The 27,358-nt window shown below is 42.8% G+C and overlaps 1 protein-coding gene across 3 annotated transcripts in view; it reads right to left on the bottom strand.

Moving 5' to 3' along the window:
• CAB39 (calcium binding protein 39) overlaps positions 1-27,358 on the bottom strand; it is an 81,342-nt gene that overhangs the window by 3,407 nt on the left and 50,577 nt on the right. For all 3 annotated transcript variants that reach the window (XM_054983590.1, XM_054983592.1, XM_054983591.1), the window contains exons 3-8: positions 20,492-20,656; positions 8,819-8,937; positions 5,133-5,301; positions 2,327-2,386; positions 1,441-1,506; positions 157-300 (exon numbers count right to left, since the gene is read on the bottom strand). In XM_054983590.1, the coding sequence (XP_054839565.1) occupies positions 157-300; positions 1,441-1,506; positions 2,327-2,386; positions 5,133-5,301; positions 8,819-8,937; positions 20,492-20,656 (723 nt within the window). The remainder of the gene's footprint in view (positions 1-156; positions 301-1,440; positions 1,507-2,326; positions 2,387-5,132; positions 5,302-8,818; positions 8,938-20,491; positions 20,657-27,358) is intronic.

Below are 27,358 nucleotides of genomic sequence, written 5' to 3'. Positions count from 1 at the left end.
TTGATTTTAAAATAGAAACTGCTTTGTACCACATGACTGGTATTACTTTCTAGTTATTAAAACTTCTCACTCAGTTTTATTCCACCATCTCAAGGACAATTTACTTTAAGTACAGGATTCTTTACCATCTGTCCATTTTAAAAAAGCTATATTTACCTTAAAGACATGAAAGGCTTCAAACTGAATGTTACGACTCTTATCTCGTAGAAGGTTCATCATTAGTTTGAGATTTTCAGGTTTACTGATGTATTTTGTCATAATCATGAAGTTGTGCCTATCCAACAGCAATTCACCAAGCAGCTAAGGAATAATCAAAGCAGTGAACTGGAGATGTTTTTCATAATGGATACATAAGTATTAACTTGAGAGGTAAGGGCAGCATTCAAATATTGTTCTTAATCCGTAATAATTTTTTAAAGTTTCAAACAGCATTTGATGTTGTGATCTCTGTCTATCTAAACCTTCATTTGTACAATGGTCTGGATGATTGTGGGCATGATCAAACCCTTCCAGGACAAGCAGCGCAAGTGCATTACGTACACATCATCCACTCAAGTTTAGCTTGTTGGCAAAATGATTACAGAGAGCTGCAGAGTAGTACACCTCCTCCTGTAGGCCAGCACCCAATAGGCCCCTGACCATCCAGAACAGTTCTGCAGGGCTACACTGTGCTATGTGGATGCAATGCAGGCAGAGAAGTATTGTTTTTCTTTGCTACCATCACTGCCACAGAGTAGGCTTTAAAATGAGCTCTTGCCTGTTTCTTGTCGGATTCATCCAGAATCCTTCTCCACTGTCACTCTAGTCATCTTCCCGGTTTTTAATAATCTGAAGCTCCTCCATAACCAGGGGGCTGCAAGAGTTCTTAGACATGACGATGCTAGGAAACAATTGTGTCAATTGCCCAGGTCATCGCCTCATTCCAAAGGTCAAAGAGCATACTGATATGAGTACCAACCATATCAACAGGAACCTCCCCCCCCCCCCCAATACCATCTGAAAGCCAGTTGGATCCATTAGGCTATGGAAGCGGACCATCTTTTTTTTTTAAATAAACTTTTTATTAACTTTAAGAAGCGGACCATCTTAATTGATTTTCCACCTCTGTGGAGTTTTGGTACCTCCGTAAGTCTAAACCCCAGCAAACAGTGATCTGTCCATGCCAGTCACTCTTCCCTGCCCCCGCCCCCGCACAGACACTACAAAATAGAATAAGAAACTTGCATTGGTAGGATTTCTCCTAATTATGATTTCTCACACATCCCAATCTGTTCCTGAGGATGGCTAACCCTCAACAGCAGCCGTGGGGGAGGGGGGAATGAGTAGGGAGAGTTTTGCTCCATGAAATCATTCTGTTCACATTTCATTGGATCCAACCGTTTATTGGTAGAAAACCTGTAGAAGACTACAGATTCTGAACAAGCAGCTAGTATATCTTACCTTAAGTGACTGTCGTTTTGTCACATAGTTTTCTGAATGGAGCAACTTCTCATATTCACTAAAGAACTAAATGGAGAAAGGAAAAGAAATCAGGACATCTCCAGCTATCACAAGAATTGTGGTCCCAAATGAAAAATAAATAGAAGACAGTATTGAAAAGGTAATTTTTGGAGATATTAAAACTAAAAATATGTTTGTTAAAATATGATAGGTGTTGTAGACAAAAATGGAAAATGAAATGTATTATTTTTCTTTGTTATTTTCAATCTTTGTTCTTCTATTTCTCTGCCCTTTTTACCTTACTTATAAAATAAAAATCCCCCCCCCTCCCCAAAAAAGAATTCTGGTCCCAAATGACCACATTTAACTGGAAACACGTGTATAAAAATACAGAAAGCGAACAAGTTATGGCTTTAAACATTTCTGACATTTGACCCACTAAAATGCTTTAATAAGTTTTGTTTGAGATGACTGAAGGAAATGTTCAGGTAATTCTTTTTGTAATTAAAAGGTCAGCAAATACTATTTACATTCTTATCATATGTGGCCAGTAGATGGCGTATATTTATCACACATACCCTTATAGCATTAGTTCCCGATTATCAAGATGGGTAAAACTGAGGAAGTGCGCCCTCTAGCCCAAAAAAATTTCTAATATACAATTAAAAAGCTGCAGTCAAAAACTGAAAACAAAATGTTATGGTTGACCGTACATTACTACAATGAATTAAATATTTCATGGTAATAAAGACTAATTACACCCCCTCTTTCTTATTTATTTAAAAGGTAAGCAATTGGAGAAGAAAAGGTTTTTATTAGACTTCACCAGAAGAACAAATCCTAGTAAATATCAAAGTAGTCATCAAGAGGAACTGAAACTACATACCCTATCGTAATGCTGTTCCAAGAACTCTGCGCTCAGCAACTTGTGCCTTGTAAGCAAATCCTGAAAAGAGAGACATTTGATAAATTAAGAAGTATTTCCCTTCTAAGCCCCCAGCATAAGACAGTATATAGTATGTAAGCAGAATGTCCCCCCCCCCCTGGTTGCCATAGCTAGCTAGTGAGAGCATGGGCTGGCCTACTGCAGCCAAACACCACAGTCTTGTAACATCCAGAAGACTAAAATAATTATTGAGGCGTAAGCATTCAGAAGCTTATCCCTTTTATATATTTCTTCAGTTTTCCTAGCCTATATTCCAAAGTTAGCCCTTCTTGCCCCCAGCCCAAAGCACCAACCCTTTTCTGGTGGCTATGTACTTGATGGTCAAACAGTGCAAATTTTTAAAATCAGAATTCTGGATGTTTTCAAAGAACTGGGTATGTTTTGAACAAGTATGAATATAGACTACTAGCTTGATAGCCATGCTTCACTACGGTATTTAACTACTTTAAATCCAGTTATAATACTTATGGGTATGTAACATTTTTTGATGGGGGGGGGGTTGAATTGGTTTTGTTTTATAATAGCATAGTACCCGAGCTTCACAAAGGTGTTTGAACAAAGCAAAACATGTTGATGCCAAAAACTGATGAAGTGAATTTTGCAGCTGCCCAATCGGAGGTGGGTAGGTGCAAGCAGGCAGAAGCCTGCCAGCCACACAGGAAAGCCAAGCCCCGCAGGGAGATTGGCAACCATAGTGAACTTTGAGGAGAAGACTGGGAGGTGCATTTTACCTCAGGACACATTCAATGACTCCCAAAAGCAACTGCAGACTGTTTAGAATGTGGGAGGTGAGGACCAATCAGTCCGCATATGCAAATGACCTTGAAAGGCTGGCCCGATCAGGGAAGAGTGGCTGAGCTGGCTGGACTGGGGTGCAAGCAGGAAGCAGCCTGCCAGCCGCACAGGGAAGCTGAGTCCCTTACACATTTTACCCCTTTTTACTCCCTTAGGGGGCAAGTTTTTTAAAATCCCTTCTTAGTGGATGTTTACATCATGAAAGGAATGTTCTCCCCAAATTTCATGTTTCTAGGTCCAGGGGTTTGGGCTGGGCGTTGATGAGTCAGTCAGGACACTTGTCTTTATACAGATTTTCAGTATGGATCAACATTTCTTTTCCAACTCTCCAAGGCTCAGGGACAGTTAATATGGAAGTGTTAAGTATCCTCCATGGCATGTAGCACATTTTATCAGCTTCAGCCATTCTTCAAAAGGCATGATTTTGCCATGGTGATCCAAGCTTTAATTGAATGCAGGTTAGATTATTGCAGTGTGCTCTATGTGGGGCCTTTGAAAGCTGACTGGAAATTTCAACTGATCCAAAATGCAGCAGCCAGGCAGCTGTTGGGGGCCGGATACAGGGATCATATCACCGGTGTGCCTGAAGATCTGCACTAGCTGCTTGTCTGTTTTCCGGCACAATTCTAAATGCTGGCTTTAAGCTCTGTCTCCCCATCCCTGCTCTCTATTCTTCCACCTGCAGAGATGAGGTGGGTGGCAACCAAGGACAGGGCATCTTCTATTGTGGGACTTCACCTTTGGAATGACCCCACCCCCCAACCAGGCGTGCCTGTCATATTTTCTTTTAGTCACCAGATCAAATAATCTCTTATAGGCAGAATAGGTTTTGTCTTTTTTGCCGTTTGGGTTGTTTTAGAGATATTTTTAGGCTGATCAACATTTCTTTTACACTGCTTTTATGTCCATGACTTATTTTTAATGTTTATAAATTGATGCCGTTTCTGTGGTCTTAGGTTTTGTTTTGATTTTTACTTTTATCTGCCTCTGGCCAGTCTCTAGGCAGGCTAATCAACAAAAGCTACAAATATTATAATAATAAATATTAGTCATCATCTCAGTTATAATGCTATGATACAGCTCAGGCTGATTTCAAGGTTATTTAGGGAGCATCACAGCAGAACCCAGCCCTTCCACTTTCAAACTTGGCTGTCCAAAGAAGGGGAGCACTTTCAACAAATAATATCGGCAGCAATGAAAACTGTGCTCTTTTGGAGATTTTTTGGGGTGACTGCTTCAAAATGCATTGAATGTGTTTGCCTATTCAGGAAGCACTGGCCTCACTCTAAATGGCTTCATTTTCCCTTCAGTGACACCAAAACAAAGCCAAACCTGATTAACTCGAGAGTTACCATGTTTATTATACAATGCCTAACTGGCTGGAATTATCCATAAGAAAAATACTGAGCAATTGTAAGGGGGCAGAGAACAGGTGATAGGGTAAACATACAGAGAAAATAATACAGGAAACAGGTTTTTAAAACACTGTCACAATTTCATATATGGGGGGGGGGGGGTGTTGAAAAGTTTCCCACCAGACTTGAATGCCATACTTTTGACATGAAAATCAAGATAAGACATTTGGCACAACCATAAACCAAATGAGACACATTTCAAATTACACCTTACTGAACAATGCAGCTTGGAACTCCAGTCAGTGGAAACATAAACACTGCTCTGTGGGAGAGAAGAGGCTTTTCTACAAATACTCCTGAAGCTGAGTGAAATTTATGTTTATTTGCCATCAGGAAAAGTGAAGCTATGCAATAATCACTGCTTCAGCATGCTTTTGAGGAACTTAAAAATACTGGTAATTTGCACTTCTGATGTTACTGTAATGCTACTAATTTGCTAATATTAGGTTATAAGTACATGTTTTGATAACTTTATTTTAATTTTCTAAACTTGATGAAGACATTTTTAAAAGTTATCGAAGTATAGAAACTGTTACCTTAAAAGTGGCAAATGCATCTGAAGCTATATCAAATGTTGACATTTCCACATATCTGAAAAAGTCATAAAACTGCTCTGACCATAAGATTATTTTTGCCAGTGGTTCATATCTGATGCATTCTCTTAACATAATTCCACAATTCAGAGCGATTTCTGGAGATTCATACCTGCAGAGTGAGAAAACACCGCCTCAGATGAGAAGCACAGTTACTGCAAGTTATTACACACAAGCTTCTAAACAACTTTCCTGAAAAATGGCCTCAGCAATTAAGCAGTATTTATTAGAACAAACTCTACAATGTCAGTGAAATTGCTTAAATGGAGGGCTATTAATTATTAAATCACCAATCTGGATATATTTATGAACATCGGTACACACAATAGGAGTTTAAATTTCTCTGTTTCACATCTGGATACACCACATAGAAAATTTTAAAGTAAATTGATTCCAGTCTGAAAAAGTAACCTGGAAGCAAATATGCTTTGGAAGCATATTTACAATTTATGTATCTGCAATTCCAGCCTGCTAACCATTGTGTAATCATGTGCACCAATTCAACTTGTTTTGGTTTTACAAACCAAAACAAACTGAATTGTTTAAGGAAACGGCTATTTAAGAAAATGATTAAAATAAGAACATTAAACAATATGGCTGAGCTCCACAGAACTGTACTCGTACCTGGAACACTCAAGCCTTTTCTTTCCCCTACAAAACCTGAAAAGCTGCTCCCGAAGATGGTAAGTCTCTTTGGAGCAGTGCAAAAGGATGAAGCCATACATGAAAACTCCTTAACATCCCCATACCATGTGTGCATGGAAACACTCTCTGTTTGTACATGGAAGGGGAAAAAGAGAGTCTGATCATGGCCTAGGAAACTGTGTGCAAATTCCAAATCCACAGATGAACAATCTGCTCTTGCCAATGGCTTGCAGATTCATTCTAATGCCTTTGGAGTGGTTGACTTTGCACACTAAATGCTAATTTATTTTAGCTATTTTTAAATTTTAATTTGTGTTCCTTAGCATTCATATGTAGTCTGAAAAGTCTTTATTTCCCTGCCCCCACTTCTTCCATTACAAATGGCACTGGTTAACATTTTTAAGAGATACTGTGCTACAGCAGCAGAAACATTATTTCTCTGCTTTCATTGCATCTGCAAAGTGTCATCAGCAGGCCTATGTGGGATGGCAAACAGAATGAAGAATCTAGGATCTCTCTCCCCAGAAGCTGCAAGTTCACTACTTTGGCAGACAAAAGCATCCATTCAGTTTCAGGCTGCTACTTTAAGCCACTATCTAAAATTGAAAGAATCAGAAGTTGTTTTCTTGTCTATTTATGTGCCTTGTGACTCAAGGGAGATGGAGACATCCAGTACAGATACATTTATTTATTTAAAACATTTCTACACTTCTCTTCTACCTAAACACTTGGATTTAATAACCTGGTTTAAAATTAAACCTGACCTTGATACAAACCTTTCTTGAAATCTAACTTAAAAACTTATCAAAACAGTTTATAAAAGTCTGGTTTTCTTTGTTAAAAACTGAGGGGAAAACAGCATTATTTATTTATCATGCAGCACAAAAGTTCAGCTAACTTATGGCTTGATACTGGGGCCAGTTGGTTTATGCTTTTGTTAGGAAGTTTACAGTCATCTTCTGAGGCTCTGCATTTTGGGTGCCTCTGCCTTCTGAGATTAGGTGGGTGGCAAACTGGGACAGGATCTTCTTGGTTGTGGAACCAAAACTCTGGAATTCTCCCCCAAGAAAGACTTGCCTATCTCCTTCTATTGCCAGCTTCTGCCAGTGGGTGAAGACTTTTTTGTTTTGTCTGGTATTTCCTTAGTGATCCCTCTTTCCTACCCTATGTTTTAATTGTTGTTTCTATGTTTTTGTGTGTATTTTAGCTTGGTGTTAATTGTTTTAATGTTGTGTTTTTGTTTGGCTTTAATGGTTTTTAAGATGTGTTTTTATTATGTACATTTTTAATCTGCCTTGATGACCCTGATGAGGGCAGAGAGGCAGAGTATAAATTTTGCAAATAAATAGTTAATAATAAGATGAGTTTTAATGATTTTAAGTTGGCTCCTTTATCTTCATGATTTAAATTGCCTTGATTTAAGTCAATCCTCCCAGGAGCCATGGCTCTATCAACAATTGTTGCATACTGGTATGGGAAAAGGCACTCCTTTGGTTTCCCTGGTCATAGATAGGAATCTCCATCTATCAATCTGGCCCACAATCTTAAGAACTGTGATGGATCCATGAGTGTGACTAGAAGTGGCCGCAAGCACTTCCCCAAAACTTCATCTGATAGATGTTTAGATTCCTTCTGTCATTCAAATCTAGTGACTTCTAGAATACACTCTAAACAGAAGCTCCAAGTGAACTATGACAAAACTTAAAAGGCCTTACTAGGGTGTAATGTCACATCTTTTTGAATTAGTAATCCAGTATCTGCAAAGGCTTACTACCATGGAGCACCACAGTGCTGATTTTTAATGATACTTTTAAGTAACTTGAACCATTGTTCATCTTCACTGATCAGGAGATTGTACATTAAGATCCCACTGAACTGTTAAACAGTCAGGCAATGAACTTGAATAAACAAGTATAATTGTTTGGGTTCAGAATGTATCACCTATGATTCTCTAGCTACCAAATTCCAGGATATAAAGAGTAGACTGGACAAAGAAATGAAGCATCAACTATATTCTACTTAAAATTGTTTAAGTCAATCTCTCCTTTGCTTCAGAAACATGAACATTTTCAGATTATGAGGTGCAATGTAGAATGCAGAGAAGTACTTTTCACTGGAAGAAAGAGTATACTTTCCAAGATTCTGTTACATAAGTAGTGAAAGAAAAATGTGGGAAATCCAACAGAAATGTACTTTAGAATTATAATACAAAATAGATAAGGAGGATAACTTTAATTTTTTTTGCAAAAAGCTCTGAAGTGTTATTAGAATGCCAAGCTCTGGTGTTTTGACTTTCTACAACACTTAAGTCCCTTTGCAGATTTTTTTTACTAGAAGGAAGGGAGTCTCACTTCCTCTGACTATGGAGCAAAGCAGACTCAAATATCCTTTTGTTCCAAACTGCACCAACACAACACTACTTGTTAATCTGGTGTAAGGCTTCACATTTGTTTCACAGGAACTGGGTGTTGAAAAAAGTTGTGCATGGTGACTGATGCAACAATGCAGACAATGTAAAGAGAGGAAGCAGCAAGCTGGCAGGGAGCGCAACCAATGAACTAAGTCTTTGTTTGAGCAAGCCTGAGCTAATGACGTACCAGAGCAACAAGGACTATATCTCAGAAGTAGGCAAACTGGAGTCCAGGACTTCAGTATGACCTAACAGGCTTGAGGAAAAAAGGTAATTGGACTAATACTAGGTAAATGACAAAAGGGCCAATTTACACAGCCGGATTAATCCCCAATATGCAAGAAAAAACAGCATTATGATCCTGTGGGCAAACGGGTATCTAGCCCCAATCACACTACAGACAGCCACCAATCATTTCCACAAGTGTGGTGGTATGTTTTTCAGGTTAACATGAACATTTCCAATTAAAGGAATGTGTGAGGACAGAGGGGGCCACAGCTGTTATGTGAAATGGGCTTAAAACTTGGTGTGTGTACAGCAGTTTAAGTTTACTTATCTGACATATTAAACATACCCTTTTAGCAGCATAAACAGTATATTTTGCTGAGTGCAGATGTATTCAACTGTTGGAGTTCTTATGCCAATCTGTCTTCTCAGAATGTTGTTGAATATCTGAGCCACATCCTTTTTACCCTGCCAAAAACGTAAGCCACAGAATACAATATTAGCAGTACAAATGAGAAGGTACAACATTAAAGCCACAAACTTGAATTGGCTAATTTGGAGTTACTTGCACTCTATTATTAAAGAACTCCACAGGTATTTGTATGACTTCCATAATACAACAAGGATAAATCAAGAACATATATGAGCCTTTGGGCTCATCACCACCTGATTGCTGAGCCACTCCAGGAGTGTCTGATTCCTCCTTGGCCCAGATTCTCTTGGTTACAGCTCCAGATATATGGAACCATCTGCCCAAAGAGGACCAGAAAGTGCTATTTCTATCAGTCTTTAGAACAGCTCTGTTCTGGAAGATATTTCATTGATGTTTCATAGCATTTGCATATTGGCAATTGTAACACTGAAAAACGTTTTCTGTTTTGAGTTTTGTGACATGGGCTGGTGGTGAATTGGTTTAGTGGTTGCTTTTCATGTTGGTGACTTTTTAATTACGGATGCCTGTTTGCGTTTTTTCTCTGTAAGCCAGGAAATAAAAGTATTCTAAATAAAATAAACTTCTCTCTAGCAATGATGATACACACAGCATCAATCTGCTGGATTTTATTTTCTTCTAACAACTCTGTAATAATAAATGAACTTTATAATAGAATGACAGATAGATGTTCCTAATCAATACTAGAAATTCTCCCTCCCCACCCCCCAAGTATGATTCACATGCATTTAAGTGGGGCAAACCCACCACACTCCAACATTTCAAGCCATGTGTGGCTTCACCTGGTCTCTATTGAACTTCAAGTTTCTCTTAACAGTTAGGAGGTCAAAATGTTCCAATCTGAGTGAGTCATTTCCAAGAGCTGGACAGGCAGGCACAATCCAGTCCATCACAGATGGATTCCCATGGGCTCCAAGAATCCCTCTTGTGCCTGCTCATGCATAGGGACATTAGTGTGGACAGGTCTAGGCATGCCTCCCATATGTATAGCTAGTAGTTTGTGTGTCACAGTGAGAGATGATAATACCTTGTACAGCTACATGCAAAAGCAGCAGGAGAAACAGAGCTATATGAAAGTCCTCTAAGCACCAGCATAGTAGACTAGAGCATGTTATTTCCCCAACCCAAATGTAGCGAAACTGGTATTGTGAAAACACAGGGGCATGGCTTGTAGTGGCTACTGGAATTTATTCCTCTCCTACATTGTAAGATGAATGAAAAAGCAACAGAACTCTTAGAGCTAACACTCCTTCCCATATAGAGTTACAGCTGCACATTTAAGCCTCCCTTGCCTCAAAGCTTGAAACATATAGATATGTGGGGATTCTATCCTGGATCAGCTGTATAAAGCTGCCAGTTCAGTGTTTCTAACAATGGGGTCTGGGTAACCCTGGGGAGCAATAAGGTTACTCCAGGAAGGGCACTAGTGCTTTTAAAGGACAGAGAGCACCACTTTCATCCATCAAGATAATAAGAAAACAGAGCCCTTTCAATTTTCTAGAAATAGGGGAGGGATTTTATACCCTCAAGGGAAAGGGACAGATGTTCTCATTCTCTCAAATTGCAAGAACTCATACAGCCACCACCAGTCCCAGATACTTAGCTTCCAGATCACCTCAGAGAGCTAACCAGTAAATGTGCTAAGTGGTTGCCAGGATCCAGTATCTAAGCATTAGGAACTCTAATTGGTCAAGTGACACCAAGAAACTACTGTCCTAATATAGGAAGCATCGTTATTTCATGTATAAAGCAAACTGGGTTTCATTTTATTTTCCAATACAAAGAATTTCACCATAGGTAATAGAGACAGACCATTTTGCATCCATAGAAGAGTGGATGTTTTTATATGACATCAGTCTTTTTCTATTTCTCAGAGCAGCTCCAAAAGCCTTTCAGGGCTTCTTCTCATATCTGTCTAGAAGCTAGTAATGGATGAGGAAGTTTCCAGCTGCCTCACTTCCAATCAAAAGGTGAGACTGATAGGAACTTGAGTCACAGTCTTTTCTGGTCCTATAGAATCAGTACCTTCCAAGAGATTCCAAGAGATGCCTTTACAGACCCTATTAACTGAGCAGCAATGAACTCCAATAGATTTTCTCAAGGCTCTTTACTGACCCAACAGAAGGATTCTTTTCACTAAATATTCTCATATTCAGAGATTGGAAAGCTTCTGAGGAAGAAAAGACTGTCCTCTTGCTTTATGTAATAATAACATAACATTCGATTTATATACCACCCTTCAGGACAACTTAATACCACCTCAGAGCAGTTTACAAAGTATGTTATTATCCCCACAACAATAATCACCCTGTGAGGTGGGTGAAGCTGAGAGAGCTCTGAGAGCTGTGACTGACCCAAGGTCACCCAGCTGGCTTCAAATGGAGGAGTGGGAAATCAAATTTGGTTCTCCAGATTAGAGTCCTGCCACTCTTAACCACTACGCCAAACTGGCTCTCACGTACTTTGCTTTAAAAAGAGAAATACATTTCACAATCTCAGAACTGGAATGTAGCATACCCAAGGTCATCTAGTCCAACCCCTGCACAATGCAGGGAATTCACAACAACCCCACCATCACCACCACCACCACTCCTCCAGTTACCTCTGCTCTGTGCCCAGAGGAAGGCAAAAAGACCTCCAAAATCTCTAGCCAACCTTCTTGACCCCAAAGTGGTAATCAGCACTACCCTGGGCACATAAGAAAGGGTCATGAAAGCCGAGCACTGACTCAACCCATCCTGCTCCTTTCTCTTGTTTGAAATTTGTGGTCATTATAACATAATGAATTAACATAAGCTGAGACAAAGCAGAAAGGAGAAACAAACCATGTAGAAATCTAATATGAGCAGCTGTAAAACCTCTTTACTAATACATAGGCTCTTTAAACCTGGCCACTTCTCTCTAAGTGGACCTTGTGTGGCTTTGCTCACATTCAAGTGACCCAGTCACATAGGCAAGGGTTGATTACACGTGCCCAGATGACAAGATCAGCATCCATCCAGGAAAGACAATGCCAATTTTGTGACCAACACCACTGTTGCTACCTTCAAGGCCATATAATTTAGATTTTACTCCAGCTTTGTTGGAACCAGTTCCAGAAAACTGGCCCTCCTGGCCTGCATATCTGATGCTGATCTGCGGTCAAACCATAAATATCCTGTCTTGTAAATACTGGTTTTCCAGATTTTAATGCTATTGTAAGCTAGCCCAAAACAGCACCACAGCTCTTTGTTCTGGCAATAAGTAGTGCAGTGTTTCTGGAAACTGCCTCGCCCAAACCCCACACAGCACAACAGTCAAGCGTCATTTACCAGCTCAGTCAGCTTCTTCCAGGGTCCCATGATTCTCTCTGTATTTGCCATTAGTAACAGCATTTTCTTGTTAGTCGCATAATGAACTTGGTGATGGTACACAGCAATACACAATTATGTTATTGTTTAAAGCATTTAGTGCTTCCAAGTGATGTAACTTTGCCACTGATGCTGATAAACACACATAATAGCTTGGCAGAAGTAGAGAATAAAATCTACAAGCCCTGATCTATGCAGAAGACGTGTAGAACTTTTTTTAAAGGAAACAAGTAAGCAGCAATCAATCTGGTAATCCAAGTAGTGCCTGTTTTTGACTGAAATAAGAACTGCCTTCCATGTACTATATCCCAAAGGGAACAGTGCCAATATCTTAGTGAGACCATGTGTACATACCACTAGACATTCACTGAAGAATGAATACACCTGTCAAGCATAAAGCAACCCACAACTGTGCACAGTGAGGAACTGGAATGTAAAATCCACCATCAGAAAAAAAATTCAAATCAAAATCCACACATCGCTTCATTTTTTTTTCTAGAAGAAAAATATTATGAACCAGTGCCAGCCCTAGAGCATGTTAATTTCCCCTGTATAATCACAGGGAACAATCCCGCCCCTTTTCTTTGTAAACTGAAACCAAACAGCACCTCTTCACCAAAGCTAAGAGCTGATCACAGTTACTTCACCTTGAAGTGTCTATTTGGAAGCAACTGCCTCCATCATATCACAACACCTGACTCAGAACCTATCATTTTACAATTGGCCCAGTCCCATTGTGCCCATATTGTGTCCTGTGGCAGCTATTCAGTGGTGGCTGTCCTCTAAACTTTGTATGGGTGGGTAATCTGTGTGCTCATGAAAGAGCATTTGAAAAAAAAATGAAAGAGCATTTGCACAAGTCTGCTTTTGTCTATTGTACAAGGATAAGAAAGTGTACAGTGATAGAGAAGCCAGCATTTAGAGAAGAACTGGGCATCAAAGGATGTGCCTTGGACTAGTTTAAATAGTTTCTCATGGAACATACTCAAAGGGTTGCTGTCAGAGATCAGCTATCTCCAGAATAGGAATTATCTTATGGGGATACACAGGGCGCAATCTTATCTCGTATGTTATTCAGCCTGTACGTGAAGCCTTTAGCAGAATTCATTCAGAGCTATGGAGTGGGATGTCATCAACATGCAGAGGATACCCAACTCTACATTTCACTATCTGAGTCCCCACAGTATGCAGCAGAAATCTTAGGTCACTGCCTGACAGCTGTGGTCAAATGGCTGAAAACAAGTGAATTGAAATTGAACCCAGACAAGATGGAAGTGATGCTTTTTGGGAAGGAAGATCTTGAAGGACATGGTACTCCCCACTTCCAATGGAGTTCATCTGACCCTTGCAGATTCAGTTAAGAGCCTAGGGTTATACTGGATCCAGTGCTACTACTAGAACAATAAGTTAAGGAAGCCACAAAAAATGCTTTCTATAACCTCACTATGGCCTGGAAGATGGCTTCCTACCTCGACATGGACAATCTCGTCACCTGGATGGTAACATCAAGACTCGACTATTGTAATACACTATACATAGGTCTCCTGTCTAAGTTGAATAGGAGACGCCAGGTGGTGCAAAGTGATGTAACTTTGCCACTGATGCTGATAAACACACATAATAGCTTGGCAGAAGTAGAGAATAAAATCTACAAGCCCTGATCTATGCAGAAGACGTGTAGAACTTTTTTTAAAGGAAACAAGTAAGCAGCAATCAATCTGGTAATCCAAGTAGTGCCTGTTTTTGACTGAAATAAGAACTGCCTTCCATGTACTATATCCCAAAGGGAACAGTGCCAATATCTTAGTGAGACCATGTGTACATACCACTAGACATTCACTGAAGAATGAATACACCTGTCAAGCATAAAGCAACCCACAACTGTGCACAGTGAGGAACTGGAATGTAAAATCCACCATCAGAAAAAAAATTCAAATCAAAATCCACACATCGCTTCATTTTTTTTTCTAGAAGAAAAATATTATGAACCAGTGCCAGCCCTAAAGCATGTTAATTTCCCCTGTATAATCACAGGGAACAATCCCGCCCCTTTTCTTTGTAAACTGAAACCAAACAGCACCTCTTCACCAAAGCTAAGAGCTGATCACAGTTACTTCACCTTGAAGTGTCTATTTGGAAGCAACTGCCTCCATCATATCACAACACCTGACTCAGAACCTATCATTTTACAATTGGCCCAGTCCCATTGTGCCCATATTGTGTCCTGTGGCAGCTATTCAGTGGTGGCTGTCCTCTAAACTTTGTATGGGTGGGTAATCTGTGTGCTCATGAAAGAGCATTTGAAAAAAAAATGAAAGAGCATTTGCACAAGTCTGCTTTTGTCTATTGTACAAGGATAAGAAAGTGTACAGTGATAGAGAAGCCAGCATTTAGAGAAGAACTGGGCATCAAAGGATGTGCCTTGGACTAGTTTAAATAGTTTCTCATGGAACATACTCAAAGGGTTGCTGTCAGAGATCAGCTATCTCCAGAATAGGAATTATCTTATGGGGATACACAGGGCGCAATCTTATCTCGTATGTTATTCAGCCTGTACGTGAAGCCTTTAGCAGAATTCATTCAGAGCTATGGAGTGGGATGTCATCAACATGCAGAGGATACCCAACTCTACATTTCACTATCTGAGTCCCCACAGTATGCAGCAGAAATCTTAGGTCACTGCCTGACAGCTGTGGTCAAATGGCTGAAAACAAGTGAATTGAAATTGAACCCAGACAAGATGGAAGTGATGCTTTTTGGGAAGGAAGATCTTGAAGGACATGGTACTCCCCACTTCCAATGGAGTTCATCTGACCCTTGCAGATTCAGTTAAGAGCCTAGGGTTATACTGGATCCAGTGCTACTACTAGAACAATAAGTTAAGGAAGCCACAAAAAATGCTTTCTATAACCTCACTATGGCCTGGAAGATGGCTTCCTACCTCGACATGGACAATCTCGTCACCTGGATGGTAACATCAAGACTCGACTATTGTAATACACTATACATAGGTCTCCTGTCTAAGTTGAATAGGAGACGCCAGGTGGTGCAAAATGCTATGGCTCAGCAGTTATCAAGAGTGAGCAGGAGCATGAAATATCACTCCCATCTTGCAGTCACTCCATTGGCTAACGGTTACCATGCTCAGTTTAAGGTATAGGCTATCACACACAAAGCTCTTCATGGCCTTGGTCCATCATACATATGGGACTTCCTCCCCCCCCCCCCGCCCCATGTTCCTCCATGGCAGCTTTGCTCATCTGAACAGAGACTCCTGAATGTGCCACCCTGCACATGGGCAAAATCAACAGCTGTCCATAATGTGGTGGCGCCCACCCTATGGGAAAAGCCTGCCTGAGGAGGTCAGGATAACCCCCCCACTCTTCTGGCTTTATGCATACAATGCAAAACTGAATTATTCAAAGGGGCTTATTTACTCAGATAGGAGGGCTGTATTGTAGGGAGGTGGTTTTAAAGAGATGCTTCACTAATGACTTAGGTAACATCAGGGGTCATTTCGTAGAAAAAGAACTGCAGGAACTCATTAGCATAACTCATTAACATATGCCACACCCCTTGACTGGGCCAAAATGGCCAGGATTCGGCTGCTGCCAGATGGGGGAGTGTTTCCTCTACCTGGCAATGGCCCGATCAGGGCTGTTTTGCCCACAATCCAGGCCAAAACAGGCCCAAAATGGCCATTTTGGGCAAGTTTTGGCCTGGATTGGGTTGGTGCCGGGCAGGGGAGGGGTCCGCCACCAAGCACCGACCCAATCCTGGCAGTTTTGGTCCTGACTCCGGCCGAAAAGGGCCCCAAAGGGCCGGAAATGGCCGTCTGGGCCCCGTTTGGGCCCGGATCACAGCCGAAACAGCCTGGACCAGATCAGTGCTGGGCAGGGGAGGGTTCCCCCACCTGGCACTGACCAGATCCTGGCAGTTCTGGCCCTGATCCCAGCAGAAAATAGCCCAAATGGCCGAAAGTGGCCATTTTGGGCCTTTTGGAACAGGATTGGGGCTGAAAAGGACCGAATCTATCTAAGCCAAGTGGGGGAATGCTCCCCTGCCCAACACTGACCCAGTCCAGGCCCCTTTGGCCCCAATCCGGGGCCGAAACAGGCCCAAAACAGCCAAAAATTGCCATTTGGGGCCTGTTTTGGCCAAGACTGGGCCCTAAACGGCCAGGAACATGTCTGTGTCGGGTGTAGGAAGCTTCCCCCACCTGGCAACGACCCAATCTGGGCTGTTTCAGCCCCAATCTAGGCTGTTTTGGCCCCAATCCGGGCTGAAACTGCCCCAAATGGCCAACAATGGCCATTTTGGGCCCGTTTCGGCCTGGATTGGGGCCAAAACAACTGGGACCAGGTTGGTGCCGGGTGGGGGAGGCTTCCTCCACCCGGCACTGACCCGATCTGGGCCATTTCGACCCCGATCCGGGCCGAAACGGCTGGGGCCAGGTAGGTGCCAGACAGGGGAGACTTCCCCCGCCCGGCACCAACCCGATCCTGGCCATTTCGGCCCTGATCCAGGCCGTTTCAGCCCCAATCCAGGCTGAAACAGGTCCAAAATGGCCATTTTAGGCCCGTTGCGGCCAGGATCGGGTCGGTGCCAGGTGGGGGATACTTCTCCTGCCCGGCACCTACCCAATCAGGGCTGTTTTGGCCCCGATTGTTGCCCTTTTGGCCCCAATCGAGGCCTAAATGGCCCAAAACCTTTTAAAGTCAGGTGGGCGGGGCTACCTGACTTGAGGGAACTACTGGAACGGCGTTCTGGTGCGTTCCCCCTCGAAATGAGCCCTGGGTACCATACACTTCACCTCTATGTTGCCTTATGTCATATCTGTTGCTTTAAGTATGTGCTACTATGTACTACCTATTGCTTTAAATATGATCCTACTGGGCAGTTCTATGTTGTCTAATGTCAGTCCTAGAATTGCTTATGCTCTGTTTCAGCATTTCTTCAACTCTGTATTGGATTTCTGCTGATGTTACATCTTTGTAAACTTGCATTAATTTACCCTATGGCATTGTTTATTCAAATATCCTTGATACTGACTGTACTAATCTCACACTATGTAATCTGCCTTGAGTCTCAGTGAGAAAGGTGGATTATAAATGACATAAATAAATACTTTTAGAATGTTATAGGCTCAAGTGTTTGAAGTGGGAGGGAAAAGAAGAACTGGCATGTTTTAATTTCAAATTTGGCCAGATTTCATTTCACCTGTTACCTATTTGTACATTCATGTGTTGCTATCATTTATTTAAAAAACATATTGCTTGTCATACTCAACTAGCATGTCAGGAAAATTGGAAATAAGTGTGGAAACTCAATTCTGCAAATGCTAGAAATACTTTACAGCTTTAGCTTACACAAGTTCTGGGAACTGTAGAGTTCCTCAATGAGGAGACTGCTAAGACAGAGAACAAAATTCCCTTCAGGGTAGACTGGCTGTGTTCAAAGCTTGGAAATGACTTTCCAAGGCCACCTAGCTTCCCTGGAAAGCCAGGGAGCAGGCAGCCTTTCTATTGGGAGATTCTCACAGCTCTCCTGATGCTATTGCAAGGCAACCTTCCATTTGTGTACCTAGAAAACACCAGGAGGCTTAGCTTCATCATCTCACCCCATCTCCAGTTAATTCAACCCCTGCTGATCTGAGGACCCTGGCAACTGTCCAACCATGCAGATCACTGTTACCAGTTCTGAAAGTATTCTAGGGCACTCAGTTTATGTAAGGAAACAATAAAGCCCAATAAGCCTGGTCAGTGTACCATGTCAATTGTATACAGACACACACAGGTTTTTTTTGGCAGACTGCCATGCAGAAGGAGTCCTCAGACCATTGGTTTACTGAATGTATGTGTTAGAGAAACCAAAATCTACAAAAGAGAAAGGGCTTTAAGCAGGTTTAGTTTTCTAAAACATGTTTACAATGAAGGTTTTTTTTAATATTTCTCCCCAAAACATAAGAACCTAGCATTATAAGGTTACTCTAATATTCATCAAAACTATAATGTAGCTGGCTTCCTATTCTGGAATACATCTGCAAGAGAAATACATCTTTCATAACAATTTATTTGAAATACGAATGCAAGAGGGATCTGACATTCCAAGTAAACCCACAGAACCAACACACCTTTGAAGGATAAACTGCCCTCTGGTTCACTTTCTAAGGGAGACACACTACTTCTGGGAATTTCAAAGCAAATATTTAATTTATATTAATGTACAGCAAATCAAAATCGCAGCAGAGTTGCTAGCGAATCACAGTAACCACCCAGTCAACATACCTAGTGTGTCTTGAAAAACATCACAACAATTCAGCAATACCACGTAGGTGACAATGCATGTGGGAAGCTGCTCCATCTGCAAAGAGTTCCCTGTACCTCTCAGTAGAAGGAACTAGAAATGAGCACACTCACCCTAGCTTGCCTCAAACTTAAGCTGGGACAAACAAAACTATTTATGGCTAAATCTGTAAATACTTTTGCATGGGATCAGCTCAGCTAACTTGCACACAATGCACCTGGAACACATAAAGCCATGAATGCCAAGACATTTTAGTCTCTCCCCAACACCCCATTTCTTTTTTCTCTCCAGTGTTTTCTTTCCAGCTGTGGAAAGGAAACATTCTCGCTGTCCTCCTCTCCATTCTTCTTCTGCCCTTCTCTTTGTCTGGGGTCTGAGCCTCAGCCCCCAGACTTGCCGGGAGGAAGCAAGGGGAAGCAGCCGGGAGACAGCTGCCCTGCCGCCCCAGCCGGCAACCAAGGCCAGAACCTGCCTACACCAGGGGAAAGGGGCAAAAGGCCAAAGCCTCAGAGGGCTGGAAGGAGCAGGGAGAGACCAGCTAGTCCCACCCTCCAGGGAGCGGATAGGGGGCTAAGCAGACCAGAGGGAAAGGGCAAAGGCAGGGGAAATAAGGACCCAGCAGTGGCCCAAACAGAGCCCTTACCAGCCAAGGAGGAGAAGCAGCCACAACAGCCCAGAGCCATGCCCCAGCTAGAGGACAGTAACCTGGCTCAGGAGATGCTAAGAGCCAAGCCCCTCCAGGTGGAGCTGCTGAAGGCACTCTACTGGAAAAGCTGGTCAGCCAGCCAAGAGGCCACAGCTGGGCCTGCCTTCAGCAATCAGCTCAGCCAGAGAGGCCTGGCAGCCAGCCAACAAGACACAGCTATTGCTGACCCAGGCAGCCAAGCCAACTACCCCAGCTGCAGCAGCGTGAGACAGCCCAGACCAATGCTGGGAGGCCAAGGAGGGGTGTGGCCTGGCAGGCGGGGCGCCTGGCAGGCGGGCCTGCAAGGAGGGCCCTATAAAGGATGGCTTGGCAGAGCACTGGGGTGGTGGGTGTGAGTAAGGAGTGATGGTGTGGAGTGGGAGCGGAGCAGTGCGAGAGCGGAGGCTTGGAGGAGAGTTCGGGGAGGAGGAGATGACGGAGGTCGCAGGGGGTGAGCAGGCCAGCGAATGGACTGAGAGGGAGTCTGGGTGATGTATACCGCCCCTCCTTCCATGGAGCAGGGTCCTGCAGCATCCCTGGCACCCCTTTGACATCAGGGCCGGCCCAGCCAGCGCCCCGCCCAGCGGCAGCGACGGTGAGCCCTGACACTCTTCTTTGTCCCTTTGTTCCCCTGGACGGATAGTATCCTTAGTCCTGACACATACTGAGACGATACTGGAACTATAGTTTTCCTAATGTCTTCCCTCTCCATGAGGCTCTTCATCCATTCAGTGGAGCTTATATTCCCTCCACCCAACTCCTGGTTACTTCATTCAGTCGACCTTGCCATATGAATCCTGCTCATCTTCTACTGAGTCTCCCCATCCCTATTCAGGTCAATGAAGACCAACAACAAGGGAGGTGAACCTCGGTACATGAGAGGCAGGATTCTTGGGACAAACTGAGGTAAAGGATTTGGAAGTTGCAACACAGTATGTGGTGCCTATCCCTGAAAAGTGTTAACATGTCGCTGCTTTGATTACGTAAGTGTCCATGGCACTGATTGCTTCTTTAGCACAAGGTACCAAACTATATAAAAAAAGAGATTTTAGCATAAGATGTGCCAATATATAGCACAGGAAGGATAGTTAGATAGATCTACATTTTGCTAATGCTCTGAACCAATGCCCCCCAAAGATATACAGAAAGATCATCTTGAAACTGATGCTGGAGTACATCTCGTACACTTAAAATGGTCAAATGCAGTATTTTCCATGAATATTTTCTTACCTCAAAATCAATCAGTTGCAAATCAGCTACAAGAGTGCTAAGAAGACCACTGTTGTACAATTCTTGAGCAAGCTGGGCCACAGCTTCTGTCTGGGGTTCCTTTTCATTTGTGCCATATAAGATTTCTTTCATGGCAACTAGATTTTTTGAAACTTCTTCAGTAGCCTGAATGGGGAAAGACAGAGTGAGTACCTATAATTTTTTCCCCAAAAGTGCAACCACTGTAATTATCAGCACATACTTTGCATTGTATTCCTAAGCAAAACATGCCTTAGATATCAGATTAAGCAAACTGTGGAATTAAGATAATAAAAAGTAACAGTGGGAAAATAAAAATGGCAGACCCTGCTTCACTGCCTATCTTCATTCCCAGACCATTAAAAACACTAAAAGAAAAACAATTTTCCTAGTTAATGGCTTTTGTTAGTGATGAGGAGTTTTGAATACACAAGTATAAATACTTTAAATGCATGCATGGTTTTCAATGGTATGTCTGAACCAGTTTTTGGGATCCGAGATAGGATGTCAGTGCTGGAAACCACAGCAAATAGCCCACAAAACAGCTGGTGTTCCTATGGCTGATACAACCTATGAAAAAACACTGAGTTAAAAAAAACAACTAGTTAATCATCTTGGCTTATTATTAGACCAGCAGAGGGAAAAGTGAAACCAAAGCCCTCTGCCTCCCCCACCTCTCATTACTCATTACTCTTTCAATAGGAAACAGAGTCTTGCCCACCTCAAACCTGACCAGAGGAACCTCCATCCCAATTCCAATAGCTGCTCAACCATGAAGCTCACTGGATGACCTTGAGTCAGTGAGTCATCCCTCTACCTAACTTAGTACTTAGTTTGTGCAGATAAAAATTGGTGGTGGGTGGATGGGTCGGGGGGAGAAGATCAATCTAGAACATCTGTATCCCAGCCTTCTTCCAAGGAGATCAGGGTGGTGTACATGGTTTGTGTATTTTATCCTAACCACTCTATGGGGTTGCTTCTGCTAAAAGAAGAGGTAGTGTTATTTCTGCCAACTCCCTCTTCCTTTTTCGCACCACCAGTTTTCCCCTCATACTATTCCCATGAGCAGCATTTGGAGGAGATCAATTGGCTGTAGCAGAAGAGGAGGGACAGAATTGCCTTCGGTTAACCGGGATCCAACCCTATGAGGTACAGTAGGACAAGACAGTGCAACCAATCAACAAGCTAGGTGGATGAGGGTCAGTTCAAACTTAAATCTACCTGGTTCAACAATAACTCAAGAGGTCCCCAATGTGGTGCCTACGTGCCCCAATACATTCAGCAGATCATATTCAGTTGGGTTGCCTCTTCTGGATAAGAAACTGGGGAGTGGAGGAATTGGTAGTAGCTCCACTGTCATGGTCATATCACTATCTGGTTCAGTCAATGGCCACCCAACTAGTCACTACTTAAATTTGTTACATAATATCAGCTTGTGCACTGTAATGATATGGTCAGTGGAATCTGGAGATGTGATACCAATAGATGACACATATCACCTTGGATCATCATTGGAGCATTAAGAGAGGGATTAGTTCTCATTGTGCCTAAGGAAACCACAGTGCAGTCACTAATGGGAACAAAATCACCTACAGATGCCCTCAACTGAAACAAATTTAGTGTGTAAGTTTTCGACATACCATTCCAGAGCAGAGCAATCAAGCATGTGATAGCTTTTAAATTCTAAGTTTTCTTAGATTAAGTGGATTAAATGGATTCCTTAATTACCTGTGCCAGGTGATGGACAAGGACAGTTGGCCCTCATTTATCTCCCTGTACCACTCAGCAGCTTTCAGTACTATAGTAGCCTTCTGGGCTGTCTTTGTGGGACAAGGAGATACTGTTTTGTGGTACACTTCTGATCCTTCTTGTGTAGTCTAGAACATGGTAGCAGAATGCTGCCGTTTTTCTGCCTGGCCTTATGATGTTTTATCTGGCCTCTAATGCAATCTAACGTCTACATGAAACTGCTGAGATAAGTTTAAGATGTAGCATAATCAACCCAGAGATGACACCCAGTCCTACCTTTCAGTTTCCTCTAAGTCTGAGGATACAATGGGCCCATTAAACCAATGAAGAAGACAGTCCTGGTGCTGCCAAGGAGCCCCCCCTTCCTGTTCTGAGACCTGCAATGAACTGTGTCAGTTTCCTGCGTTGCTTAAAGACACACTAAAGACCTGTTTCCTGATTACCCTGCACGTGTGAACTCTACTACACGTGTCTGTTTCCTGCCTGCATTATTATCTCCTATGGACTATGCCTGTTTCCTGTCTCTGCTATGGATTATGTTGTTTATACTGTTTCCTGCCTCCATGGATGTCTGCCTCACCTGGGCCCAGAGCCATGCTGTTAGCAGCACAGTGCCAGCCAGGGAAAGCCCTCAGCGAGCCTGGCCAGGCACCCCCTGGTCAGTTCCTGCAGGGAGCCTCTCGCGGGCCGGTCACCAAGCCTACCCTCGCTACCGGGCAGCCTGCTAGTAAGCCCCAGTCATGCCATGTTCCCAAGCAGCCAGAAGACCAGCTGAAGCAGCCTGCTTAGAGAAGCCATTTCGTGGAAGCGCGCAGACCACGTCTGCAGCGGCCAGCCTCGCCCTGCTCTGCATATCTTGATAGCCGCCCCGGAATGGAAGCTAAGTGCCGGCCATCCTAAGCACTTAATGGACGCATCTCAAAGCAGCCTCCGCATTCCAGAACTGATGATATTGGGACCAAGCCCAGTGTCCTGGAACATCCATTCAACCCGCCCGGCTTTCCCCCTCCCTCCTTTGTCCCCTCTTCCCAAGGTGCCACAATAACAATCAGATTCTATAGTGGCCCATCTAGGGTAGTTATAGAGCCATTAAAACCTTTGTTTCACCCATGAGAACCACAGGGTAAGGCACCAGCCCCCGGGTACGTTTTGGGGTATTTAAGCCGGCCTCCCCAGCCATGTGGTGCGCGTGCCATTCCTATCAAGACTCCTTGCTGTCACTCTCTTGGATCTAGTGCAGGCATTAGACCACCTCATCTCACTGCTATGTCTTCCTTCCACGCCGTGACTAGGCGAGTATACCCAGTTCCGTCGTTCTCAAGTGGGCTACCCCGCTAATGCAACCGTCTCTATTTTCTTACTCTGTATTTCCTTGCTCTTGTATGTATCTTGTACGTGTGTGCTAACTTAGGCATACGAAACACTATTTTAGTAAAGACACATTTTATTGTTATTAGTCTGCCTCTTTATTACACGAGTGTTCTGGAGAGGGACCCCAGTATAGTTGGTTAAGACCCGCACTAAATTAAAACCCAGGCTGCAAGCTAATTCCCCATCAAAAAGAGCAATTCTGGTAACACTGGGTTGGACGAGGGCAACAAAACTTAAGCTCAATCTAGACAAGACTTTTAAAGCCCTAAATGGTGTACAACTGGGATACCTGAAGACTGACGGCTCCTATATGAGCCCATCTGCATCTTTAGGTAATCTGAAGCCGTCCTGATCTGTATGCACAGCCAGTGTTTGAACTGATAGCTATATGCAGCAGGGCCTTCTAAATGGCAGTACTGGGACTACAGAAACCACTCCCACATGAGGTTAACTGGTCATCCCATCCATCCTTTAGGAAGGGCTGTTATAATAATAGTAGTAATAACATTCGATTTATATACTGCCCTTCAGGACAACTTAACACCCACTCAGAGAGGTTTACAAGTATGTTATAATTATCCCCACAACAAACACCTAGTGAAGTGGGTGGAGCTGAGAGAGCTCATAGAAGCTGTGACTGACCTAAGGTCATCCAGCTGGCTTCAAGTGGAGGAGTGGGGAACCAAACCCGGTTCTCCAGATTAGAGTCCCACACTCTTAACCTCTACTCCAAACTGGCTAGTTGGGTGGTTTGGCAATGACAAACTGGGGATTGGTTCCAGGTTTTGCCATGGGTTTTAATTTATTTTTAAATTCTATTTTGCAACAGGATTGTAGGTTTTTAAAGAGAACAGTAGATAATGTATGCATTTTACTGACTATCAAATTAAGTCACTGCCATCTAAACATATTCTAGTAGAAAGACCAGGACCAAGGATTCCAGACCTCAGCTGAAATGTCAAAAGGACACTTCACATTGCTATAAGGTCAGAGGAAGAAGGAATAGAATGTTAAGCAAAGCCTGTTCTGTGACTAAGTAAATATTTACAGCACCAAGGACTATTACATATGCCACAAACCAAAAACATTGGTAGAGTAAAAATAAATGCTGAGGTAAACCAAAAGATGAGAATAGACAACACATATGAAAATCAAGCTCAGACCTAATCTAACCTTGATGTAAGTTATACTCCCTAACTTCTACAGTATTCGAAGCAGTATAAACTTCACTACTTTGAATGTATATGTATAGGCAATCACACAAAAAAGTGGGGTGGACATTTCAACAGCCTGCAACTGGAACCTAGAAAATTGAAATATTTTCCCCATCCTATGCAGAGGCAGAACTTAAACATAGAATACCAACACCCAAGAATGTGAGCTATCTTCCAGGCTCCAGTAATGAATAAGCAACTGTTGTCTCCCTCCAAGAAGTTCTCACTTCTCACACAATCAGTTTCAGGCAGAATTGCCCTCAACCTTTTTAGTGATGGAAGCCTCTTTAATTTGGCATTTAGATCCGGACTGTGCTTTTGCTAACATTAAGTTGTCTCCCTGCTCAGCAATGGCTGACAGGGCCAACAGAATTCTTGTGATCACAGCAGAGGAAAGAGACTGTAAAGCAACTGCCTTTTAGAAATGTTTAGTGCTCAATTAATCTAGTTGATGGTGACAGCATTTTAAATGGATGCAGGATTATGAGCTAGCATTTCCTATTTTTTCAACAGATTCTTTGACATAACATGAAGAACAGTTGCATAAGGTTAAGCTATGGTTAGTAGACATGGGCACGATCCACGAATTGCAAATCACGAAACTTCATGAAATTGACATGTTTGCTGAAACGATTCATTAGTTTCGAGATTCATCAGAACTTGGGGGATTTCAATGGCCCCTTTCATACCCGGAGATGCCAAACTCGCAGGGAGACTTCAGCAGGCTCTCCTCCACCCACCTTCCCAGTTTGCAATACGTTGATTGGGAAGGGTGGGAAGGGAAGTGCTGCCAGAGTGCATGACTGAAACGGGGACCGGGAGTTGCTGGATCAAAGGGGAGTGAAGGACCAGCTGTGGTGGAGCTGGGCCATTAAGACAGAGGGTGGGGTGGAGGAAAAAAGGCACCCTCACCCAAAGACCTTCCCACAACAAGGCCAAGAGCTGGAAATAAGAGGCTTCTTTCAGTCTCTTTAAAGCAGCAGCAGCCATAAGCACAATCCCAAATCCTTTTACACACTCTCCCACTCCAATCCCAGCAAAACGCTGACATAGATCAGAACAGGAAGTCTGTGGTTGGCTGACAGACTTGTCTAACAAGGTTTGGAAGGGTGAGATTGGTGTGGCCATGGCTACAGAAGGCCCACCTCTTTGATTGCCTAGGGGACTGACCCCCAGCTCCTGGCTGTATTAGGCAGAATGGAAGCTCTCCAGATGGCTAGGAGAGCTGCCAATCAAAAGGTCTGGGCCCATTGTTGCCTAGAGAATCAAAGGATCGGGACCAGCCTGTCTGCAATTACAAATTGTTCATGAAGCTAACGAAACAGGCCAAAAAGTCGTGAATTTCGTGATAACCACGACCCCACAAAACGGCCCGTTTCGTGACAAAATTTGCTTCATATTTCAATTCGTGCCAGTCTAATGGTTAGTAAACGTTTAAATTGGGAAAACAGACCTGTACACTCAATAGAAATCCTCAAGTTAGAGCATTCTGAGATGGACACACACAAACTAGTACAACATCACAACACTCTTTTACCACTCAATCGCTTTATCTTCCATTAACAATTAATGCTGCAGGTTGCATGTTACTGCACCATTCCATATATGTCTCTCCCAAAGCTGTGCTTGGTGGAAGAGGACAACCGGTCCAGATAGAAGGAGAGTCCAGTTCTTCAGTCAAGATATACAAAAGTTGAGCTCCCTTGCTAGAATCTCTATATGAGTTTGGAAAGTAAAGCAACTTATTGACATGTAATGTGTAGCAATGGATTAGCCAAATATATGCTTTACCAACCTTAATCTTTCTGTATAAATCCTGAACAAGGGCTTTTTGCTTTCTGCCAATGTCAGACAATTGCTCAGAATATACCAAATATACATGTCTTTCTCAACTTCCCCATTCTCCCAGCAGCCCCCTAAAACCTCCAAAATACTGCTGCCCCAAATGGCTGCCATGATTGTCTCAGTCAGCCAGGGAGAGTAGTAAGAAACAGGAGAGGACAGCAAGAAGATAGGGAGGAATTATGAAAGTTTAAGTCAACAGTCTGACAACAGAAATATAAGATTAGAGGAAGAGCAAAGAAGTAGGAATGGGAAAGTGAAAGTGAAGTCCTGATAAGAAAGTAGCAGAGCTAGTCTGCTACTAGACTGCTCTCCCTAGAGGCAAGAATAGAACTGAAGAGAGGGTGTCCCACATGCCAGACAAGAAAAGGAAGAAAATTAGTTTCTGCCTCCCTGATTGGATGGTGGGAATCACCCAAGATGACCTCCGTCTCTGAAGGAGTACAGGCAAGGGCCTTAACTGGCTGCCATCACTCTGGTTCTACAGCTTGACTGGGGAGGGCCCACAGCACTCTCTCTGCCCTACCAGTAGCTCCATTTGGTATATGGCCAAATATGAGATCATCAAGGACCAAGGCAGAGTGATCAAAACCACTAGTTTATTAAACAAATGATGTAACAATAGATGAAGTATGAAAACAGGGTGGACTACAAAAACAGGCAGAGCAAAACA

This window comes from Eublepharis macularius, chromosome 6, assembly GCF_028583425.1.
Source record: "Eublepharis macularius isolate TG4126 chromosome 6, MPM_Emac_v1.0, whole genome shotgun sequence".
Classification (NCBI taxonomy): Eukaryota; Metazoa; Chordata; class Lepidosauria; order Squamata; family Eublepharidae; genus Eublepharis; species Eublepharis macularius.
The sequence above is the reverse complement of the archived record's forward strand: the minus strand, read 5'-3'. Positions and strand labels throughout refer to the sequence as shown.